We start from the raw sequence: 10175 nt of genomic DNA, 5'->3' as shown, positions 1-10175 counted from the left end.
AATATAAATAATAAAAAATATTAGAGTATTAATAAAATTTATTGTTTTTGACAATCACTTTTAATCATTAATTTAAAATTTTTAATCTAATAATTTAACAACATACTAATTAAATTAGTCTATGCTTTTAAATATTAATAGTTAATTATCCATAAAAACAATAATGATGATTAATGAAGGTGGGGTTTCTGTTTGTTTGTATTATGACTCTTGATCTTCAAGTTTCACTTTTCACACAGTGGTTTTCTTTTCTGTCAGGTTGAAAATCCAAACACACACAGTTACACACTCTCTCTCTCCATGCTTTCAAGTTTGAATCTTTGCCATTGTAAGTGTCTATGTTGAGTTGAGTGAGGACCACGGATGTGTCACTTTCGCTGTTTTATTTTACAGAATAAGCAAACCCACTTGCCACTTTTCACTCTCACCATCTTTCATTCTCAAGCCATTAAGTAAATGGCAATGGAGAGAGTCCGAGAGAGGCATACATAAAAGGAACTGTGATGGGAATTCGTGCATAAAAGAAAGAGAAAGGAGTGTGAGAATTTTAATAATTAAAGAAATGTCACAAGATTCTTGTTTGGAGGCAGCAAATACAACACTCGAGCAGTGGAAATGGACCGAAATGCAAGGCCTTGAGCTTCTTCCTGATGCTCCCATTTCCCACCATTATAATAATAAACCCAACAACACAAAACTCCTCACACACCAAATGGAAACTACTACTACTACTATTGAACCAAACAAAGATGATGATGCTCCTTCGTCTGCTACTTCTTCTTCTGGTAACGGTAGTAGTGACAGCAACAAGAACAACAAGAAGAATGAGAGTGTTCCCTCTGTTGGGTTCAGTGAGCTTTTCAGATTTGCTGATGGGTTGGATTATGTTCTAATGTCCATTGGAAGCGTTGGAGCAATCGTGCACGGTTGTTCCTTGCCACTCTTCCTTCGCTTCTTCGCTGATCTTGTCAACTCTTTTGGTTCCAATGCCAACAACTTGGACAAGATGACTCAGGAAGTCGTCAAGGTACCAACAAAGGACTTGACTTGCTTTCAAACTTCAATTCTTTCGTCTCAATGTGTGTGTGTTTTTTGCAGTATGCATTTTACTTTCTGGTAGTTGGTGCTGCTATATGGGCATCTTCATGGGCAGGTGATTTTCTTGTTTCTTCCTTTCTATGCCATTTCGGAGTTTTGATTCTTTTTGTGCTGCAGAGATATCTTGTTGGATGTGGAGTGGGGAGAGGCAATCAACAAGGATGAGGATCAAGTACCTTGAAGCTGCTCTCAGCCAAGACATTCAGTTTTTCGACACGGATGTTCGAACCTCCGATGTTGTAATTGCCATCAACACTGATGCCGTCATGGTCCAAGATGCCATCAGCGAGAAGGTCCATTCAATTTTCTTGTGCAGTTGGGAAACTTCATTCACTACATGGCCACATTTGTGTCTGGTTTTGTTGTTGGTTTCACTGCAGTCTGGCAATTGGCACTTGTGACCCTTGCCGTGGTCCCTATGATCGCAGTCATTGGCGCCATTCACACCACCACATTGGCCAAGCTCTCTGGCAAAACCCAGCAAGCTCTTTCTGAAGCTGGCAACATTGTGGAACAGGTAACACTCCTTGCAATTGTTGACCAAGTTTTCTCAAGTGTGGAGTTTTTGTAGCACTCATGTTGAGCTGAACCTGCAGACAGTTGTGCAAATTCGAGTGGTACTGGCCTTCGTCGGGGAGTCTCGAGCATTGCAGGCATACTCTTCGGCATTGAAGGTTGCCCAGAAGCTTGGCTACAAAACTGGTTTTGCAAAGGGAATGGGATTGGGTGCCACTTACTTTGTTGTTTTCTGTTGTTATGCACTTCTTCTTTGGTATGGAGGCTATCTGGTTCGCCACCACGCCACCAATGGAGGGCTTGCCATTGCCACCATGTTTGCTGTTATGATTGGTGGAATGTCAGTATTTCTTTCATCCTTCTTTTTATTTTTTCAAAACAAAGCTTAGGGAGAAAACTCAAATTGTTTAACACTTCTGAATTTGATCATATACAGAGGTCTAGGCCAGTCTGCGCCGAGCATGGCAGCATTTACAAAGGCCAGAGTTGCTGCTGCAAAGATTTTTCGCATAATCGATCACAAACCGCGGATAGATAAGAACAGTGAATCTGGTTTGGAGCTTGAGACAGTAACTGGACTTTTAGAGCTAAAGAATGTGAACTTTTCATATCCGTCAAGGCCAGATGTTCCGATCCTCAACGACTTCTCGTTGAGTGTGCCTGCTGGCAAGACAATAGCCTTGGTAGGTAGCAGTGGCTCTGGAAAGAGCACTGTGGTTTCCCTCATTGAAAGATTTTATGACCCAACTTCAGGTATGCATTAAACTTTGTTGCCTTATAAGTTTGAAAGTTGAATTTGTTGGTTATATTGTTCATCAACTATGTGCAGGACAAGTTTTTCTGGATGGCCATGACATTAAAACATTGAAGCTTAGATGGTTGAGGCAGCAGATAGGGCTAGTGAGCCAAGAGCCTGCGTTGTTCGCAACCACGATTAGAGAAAATATACTATTGGGAAGGCCTGATGCCAACCAGGTTGAGATCGAAGAAGCAGCCAGGGTAGCTAATGCTCATTCCTTCATCATCAAACTTTCTGAAGGTTACGAAACCCAGGTAATTGGGAATATCTTTGCAAGACTCTTAGAAAATTATAATTTCTTAAGCATTATTCAATAAAGTAAAAAATTCTTTTGTAATGGCAGGTTGGAGAGAGAGGGATGCAACTCTCAGGAGGACAAAAACAGAGAATAGCAATTGCAAGGGCTATGCTTAAAAACCCAGCAATTCTCCTCCTGGATGAGGCAACAAGTGCATTGGATTCTGAATCAGAGAAACTGGTGCAAGAAGCCCTGGACCGGTTCATGATTGGTAGAACAACTCTTGTAATCGCGCATCGCCTCTCGACTATACGCAAAGCCGACCTTGTAGCTGTACTTCAGCAAGGAAATGTGTCTGAAATTGGAACTCATGATGAGCTCTTTTCCAAAGGAGAAAATGGAGTCTATGCAAAGCTCATAAAGATGCAAGAAATGGCTCATGAAACTGCCATGAACAATGCCAGAAAGAGTAGTGCACGGTAACCTCATTGTTCATTAAAAAACTATTAGATACCCTAAAGATATATCATGTGATGATGAGTTTTCATTTGCAGGCCTTCAAGTGCAAGAAACTCGGTAAGCTCACCCATAATTGCTCGGAATTCTTCTTACGGCCGGTCACCATACTCTCGCAGGCTGTCTGATTTCTCCACCTCAGATTTCAGTCTGTCGCTCGATGCATCACATCCGAATTACAGGCTCGAAAAGCTTGCCTTCAAAGAGCAAGCAAGTTCCTTCTGGCGACTAGCGAAGATGAACTCTCCTGAGTGGCTATACGCTTTGATTGGCTCTATAGGCTCCATTGTTTGTGGATCACTTAGTGCTTTTTTCGCTTATGTTCTCAGTGCTGTCCTCAGTGTGTATTACCATCCGAATCACAAGCACATGATCACACAAATTGATAAGTACTGCTACTTGTTGATTGGCCTTTCATCAGCTGCACTTATCTTCAACACATTGCAACATTCCTTCTGGGATATTGTTGGTGAAAATCTAACAAAACGAGTGAGGGAGAAAATGCTGACGGCAGTGCTAAAAAATGAGATGGCTTGGTTTGATCAGGAGGAAAACGAGAGTGCACGGATCGCTGCTAGGCTTGCTCTTGATGCCAACAATGTTAGATCAGCCATTGGAGATCGAATTTCGGTGATAGTTCAGAACACTGCGCTCATGCTAGTTGCGTGTACTGCAGGGTTCGTCCTGCAGTGGCGTCTTGCCCTTGTCCTCATCGCCGTCTTTCCTCTTGTTGTTGCGGCCACTGTGTTGCAGGTTCGATCTTCTTTCGTTCCTTTACTGTATGTTTCCATAGCAGCTAATTTCAGCCAACATTATAGCAAGTTGCCAAATAAACGCAATATGAGCTTTTGTTGAGTTTAGATTTCAAATGTTTCTTGTAATTGAGGTTTGGATGTTCTTGTTGGCTCCCAAGACTTTATCAATTTTAAGTTTTCATTTGTATTAATCATTTTTATCTTTGAGTTTTGTACAGAAAATGTTCATGACTGGTTTCTCTGGTGATCTGGAAGCTTCTCATGGCAAGGCCACACAGTTAGCAGGAGAAGCTATAGCCAATGTAAGAACCGTTGCAGCCTTCAATTCAGAAACCAAAATTGTTGGGCTTTTCGCTTCGAATCTCGAAATTCCACTACAACGGTGCTTTTGGAAGGGACAAATTTCTGGAAGCGGATATGGGATAGCACAGTTTGCTCTTTATGCTTCCTATGCACTTGGTCTCTGGTATGCTTCTTGGCTTGTGAAGCACGGAATCTCTGATTTCTCCAAAACCATTCGAGTGTTCATGGTCCTCATGGTCTCTGCTAATGGAGCTGCCGAAACTTTGACATTGGCTCCTGATTTCATCAAGGGAGGCCGAGCTATGAGGTCAGTCTTTGATCTCCTTGACCGGAGAACCGAAATTGAGCCGGATGATCCAGATGCCACCCCTGTTCCTGATCGTCTTCGAGGCGAAGTTGAACTTAAGCATGTGGACTTCTCTTACCCAACGCGGCCCGATATGGCTGTTTTTCGCGACCTCAGCCTTCGTGCGAGGGCGGGTAAAACTCTGGCCCTTGTGGGACCTAGTGGCTGCGGCAAGAGCTCAGTCCTTGCACTTATACAGAGATTCTATGATCCATGTTCTGGTAGAGTCATGATTGATGGAAAGGACATAAGGAGATACAATCTCAAGTCTCTAAGAAGACACATTGCTGTGGTACCTCAGGAGCCATGCTTGTTTGCGACAAGTATTTATGAAAACATTGCCTATGGACATGACGCGGCCTCTGAAGCGGAGATAGTGGAGGCTGCGACTCTTGCCAATGCTCACAAGTTCATATCTTCTCTTCCAGATGGATACAAAACATTTGTTGGGGAGAGAGGAGTTCAACTTTCTGGGGGACAAAAGCAAAGAATAGCAGTTGCTCGGGCTTTTGTGAGGAAGGCTGAGCTTATGCTTCTTGACGAAGCAACTAGTGCGCTCGACGCTGAATCCGAGAGGTCGGTTCAGGAGGCTCTAGACCGTGCCTGCTCGGGGAAAACAACCATCGTTGTTGCACACAGGCTATCAACCATCAGAAATGCCAACCTGATTGCTGTGATTGATGATGGCAAAGTAGCTGAACAAGGCTCGCATTCGCACTTGTTGAAGAATCATCCTGATGGGGTTTATGCGCGCATGATTCAATTACAAAGATTCACACATACCCAAGTCATTGAGATGGCGTCCGGTTCAAGTTCTTCAACAAGGCCAAAAGATGTCGAAAGACAAGGTTAGACATTAACGGCTACAAAGAGTATATGTCATCATAAACCACATTATAATTACTTCCATTTTTGTTTTGACCTTAGTGTAGTTTTGTGTATCCACGAATGTATCTTCTTGTCTTTGTGAATCTTACTACGGAAATGACAAAGACAGATTACGATTGATATGGTTGAATTCATGGTAGCCATCTTCGCTTCTTCTTACTTTCCAACAATGTGCTTATAGTCATCATCCACGCTGAATTACTTCAAAATAAGAGTGTATTTATTGACATGATGCAAAATATAAAGAGGGTCTTATTTGTAATATATAGTTAGGTGTATTAGTATGAACTATGTTTATCAGAACATGAAGTGCAGTTAACAAAGTGAAAAAATGGTTCTTTATTAAAGTTTCTATCACTTTCCAACACTAATGGTACATTAATAGGTAACGGTGGCTGTAAATACAACACTTGGGACTCTAGCACTTTAGCTTGTTGACTATTTCAGAAACATCACAATCAGATATTCATCAAGGTATATGATACCCCTCATGGCAACTCAAAAGGCTTATATATGGTCCTAGCCCCAATGGGTTGCAGGTGCTTATGAAGGGGCATGTAGGGGACAAACAATAATGTTGCAAGTTAGAAAAGAAAAAGGTCACATGATGGGGGCACCAAAACGTGCATGACTTTGAACTAGAAAACAACTAGAAGAAATTGAAGAATGATCTAAATGTGGGAGAGTATGTACACAAAGCGTGAGGGGGGAAAAAGGGTAGGGTATATGGGTAAATGACTGAAAAGGGGTATGTGCATGATGCCTAAGTAGGTGCTATGGGTAAATGGGGACCAAGAATTGGTCATAATGTTGAAAAAAAAATAAAAATAAAGGGTATGAAACATCAACATATGCTGTTTGAATGGAAGTGGCTCCTACCTCCTATGCTAGTCCTTGGTGGGGATAACATATATAGGTCATGGACTCTTTTATGTTATTGATGTGAATTTTGTTAGAGCACAAATTTCGGGACATCAACATTACTATATAACCCTTGATGATAATAGTTCAATGATCAAAGATATTATACGCACATTTCGTTTCAAGCCAGCAAAATAGACAACACTTGTTATGATAAAAAATGAAAACACCTGATGAGAGTGGTCATTATTGATATCTTCTTTTGTGGATTCTCAATCTGATAATATCAGATACAAACTTGAAATGCAAGCGATATTTTGTGGAGCACTCGGCCTTCGCATTATCATTGTTATCCATTAGGTGAGTTGACATGATCAGCATCTTTGTGCCTGTGTTGTGAACTTCTCATGTGTCATCATGTTTAGTAAATTATTACCTATTTTTTTTTGGTGGGGTGGGGGGAGCGGGGTTTAGGAGGGGAGGAGGGATCTTGCCATCTTGGTATAACGAGATTTTAAAATTTTGGTGTAAAAAACATGGAGGAGTAATAATTTTGAGTAAACTACTATTTTTACTGATAAAAGTTGAAAACGTTGACATATCTACGTATAAAAGACGAAAATTATCATTTGTACCCATAAAAAATGGCTTTTGCAAGTAAAATTATCCAAATCCTAAAAAATTAAATAAAATTTTCAAATTACCTTTCTCTCTACTACTGCTACCATCGTCTCTCCCCCCTCTCTCACTCTCTCAATGTTCTCAGCTATTCCAATCCCAAACTCTACCACCACTTTCCTCTCCAACTACCACCATCACTGCTGCTATTACCATCACTACCACTGCCATCACCACCCTTCCTCCTTCCTCCACCTCTTCGACTTTGATATCAACCGCAGGCTCTGCTTCCCCTTCACCTTCCACCTCTTCCAAAACTCCAACCCCGTCTCCAGTGCAAGAAGACCCATCACCCTTCTTATCCACCTCATCACCATTCGCATTCACATTACCATTATCACTCACTGAGTTCTGTGAGAAAATACTCAAGAAAGCCTTTAAGGAAACTTCATTGACAACCCTCTCTTCTTCTTCACATTGCAGATCTGAAATTCACCACCTTACTTTTCCTGGGCAGTCAAATAAACACCTTTCGTGCCCTTATTCTTGTGCCCTGACAAGAAGCAATGCTCAAGATCTTTTGCAGCTTTCTGAATACCCACTTCCAGAGGGGACAGCGATTCCTTCACAACCTGAATAAAATTGAAGAAGGACTCAATTGGGTCATTCCCAAATACCATTTTTCGATCAACCCTTGAAAAGGTCACAGCCTTTGAACGTGTGTGTAGAAAAAGCCCAATCTGATTCTCTGAAATTCAATCCCAATCATCGAATGGTGGAAGCAAAGATGCGTAATGCAGAAGCCTTTTCACGTGGTTTATGGATTCTGTTAGGGTGTTGAATTCCAAGACTAAATAGTTAAGCTTGACGATGATGGAAGATGACGAGGATGATGAAATTAACGGTAGTGATGGTTTACCCATCCCAACAGATCGCTCACGCTGCTTGCTAAACTTGCGTTAGATGATTATGCTGGTGATGATGGTGCTAGTACTCTTGAGTCGCGACCGACACCGATGGGAGAGTGTGCGGCGAAGGGGTTAGGGTGACAGTTGAGGAGGAGGGTGAGACGGTGGTACTAAGCGGCGATGTGGTTGATGTTGGGATTAGTTCGCTGAGAACAAAGAGAGAGAGAGAAAGAGGGGGAGGAAGGAGAGGATAGTAGTAGTGGTGGAGAGAAAGGTAGTTTAGAAATTTTATTTAATTTTTTAGGGTTTGGATAATTTTATTTACAAAATCTATTTTTTATAGGTACAAATAATAATTTTCGTGTTCTATAGGTAGATATCAATGTGTTCAATTTTTATTGATAGAAATGATAATTTACACTTTTTAGAATCAGATTTTCACTGTATTTCATTTGTTTAATCTTGTAAAGTGTGCTCTTATGCTATATAATCTTAAGTGGAACTAAAAAAATAAGTGAATAATATTTGTATAGTATACGATTAATTGATTTTTTTGGTTTCCACGATATCCCTCAACCCGGTAGGTCAAGGATTAATCCGTCGCGGTACTAGCTTCATTTAAGAGTTTGCCGCTGGTCAATGAGTTGCTGCATGCACAAGGCGGGATCCGAACCCCCGACACTTGCTTAAGCGGACTAGTGAACTAATCACTAGACCAACCCAACTTGGTTGAATTTTTGTTTCTTTGTTAAGGGAAAAAAGTGATTCCCTTTTTGCCAAGAAAAGAACGGTTCTAATAGTCAAAAGCTAAAAATATGTCTAAGCCCAATGAAGTTGGGTTATGAGGCGGGAAGGGGCATGATACTAGATTTTGACGCAAGCCGAAATAAAATTAGGGTAAGGTTTTCAACTTTCAAATCCAACTGAGAATGTGAGATCGATAAAGATACTTGCAACTTTGCAAGGTTTATACTTATTCCATGTTATTGCTTCGGCTGGATAAGCCCATTTCTATTTCTAGTACTGGTACAGTAATACCAGGCTATTTCTCCATTTTTTTAACTAGTATTATCAAGTGTAATATCTAATTATATCTTTTCTTTTTCTTCGTTATCGTCATCACCAACAACACTAACATTTTGCTAGCATCTTTATTGGTTTGATTTCTTTTAATGCCATTAAATAATTTCGGTTCATTTCTTAATTTATTTGAGGTTCATTTGGATCCAGAAATGAATTCGATGTATTTTTGTTGATGATTGAATCTTTTAGATTACTTGTTCAAATTTAAACTAATTTTGATTTATTTGTGAATTAATTGAGGTTCACTTGCTGCTGTTGGTAGGTATCGACCAAATTTTTTACTCTTTAAGTAATTTCGGTTCATTTTAGTTTAATTGTGGTTCATTTGGATTCAGAAATGAATTTGATGTGTATTTGTTGATGATTGAGTCTTTTTTACTAGTTTGTTCAAATCTGAACTAATTTCGATTTTTTTTGTGTGTTAATTGAGGTTCACTTGATGCTGTTGATAAGTATTGACCAAATTTTTTAGCAAAGAAGAATAAAACTATTCATGATCACTTTATTCAATTGCGAGATTCTATTTCATTTCATTCAATTTGTCTTGAAAGTCATCCCAACCTTTGGGACAAATTGTTCATCGACAAGACACCTAGATTGCAAATGAACCGAAATATTATTATAACAACACCATTATGTAATAACAAATGAACCGAAAATTGAATCTTCTATAAACTTAGAAACTCCTATAATTTCGGTGCATTTCTAGGTTAATTGTGTCGCAATCACTATATAATTTCGATGCTTGGTCTCGTTGTCCTGCATAATTCAAATCCTTTCTTCCTCCTCCTCCTCATCTTCCGCTTCGTCATCTTTTTTTTTCTTTTTTTATCTCTATCTTATCCTTTTTTTATTTTCTCAAAATTCTTCTTGATGTAATCTATTGAGAAGAATAAAACCAAAAAAAAGAAGAAAATATCAAACAAAAAAAGAAGAATAAATTACTGCAATAACATGTAAAAGAAGAGGAGAAAAAGAAACAAAAACAAACTCAGCAACATCACCAATAAAAGAAGAAGAAGGAGATGCACGAAGAACAAACACAAAGTGAAGTTCATTTGCGTTAATAAAGCAAGATGTATACACGCTATGTATAATAAAAGTAGTTTTTGTTGGGTTTAAACTAACTTGGTTAGTCTTGATTGCAAAAAATGATTGGATGTGTAGCAACTTTTTTTTAAGGGAAGTATGAAAAAACATAGGAAAGAAGACGCGACGAGAGAGATCACATTTAAAAATATTATGA

At 39.6% G+C, this 10175-nt stretch overlaps 1 protein-coding gene across 1 annotated transcript; it reads left to right on the top strand.

Annotated features, from left to right (window-relative positions):
• Window positions 1-301: 301 nt before the first annotated feature.
• On the top strand, window positions 302-5593 carry LOC107493564 (ABC transporter B family member 1-like). The gene is given in 10 exon segments (XM_016114647.3): window positions 302-1027; window positions 1099-1153; window positions 1216-1412; window positions 1415-1615; window positions 1695-1954; window positions 2051-2367; window positions 2444-2667; window positions 2757-3130; window positions 3206-3920; window positions 4141-5593. Coding segments are annotated over 10 exon segments (4092 nt in total). The 5' UTR covers window positions 302-562; the 3' UTR covers window positions 5425-5593.
• The last annotated feature ends 4582 nt before the right edge of the window (window positions 5594-10175 follow it).

Source organism: Arachis duranensis, chromosome 6 (genome assembly GCF_000817695.3).
Source record: "Arachis duranensis cultivar V14167 chromosome 6, aradu.V14167.gnm2.J7QH, whole genome shotgun sequence".
Classification (NCBI taxonomy): domain Eukaryota; kingdom Viridiplantae; phylum Streptophyta; class Magnoliopsida; order Fabales; family Fabaceae; genus Arachis; species Arachis duranensis.
Note: the sequence above shows the minus strand (reverse complement) of the source record. Positions and strands in the feature narration are given on the sequence as shown.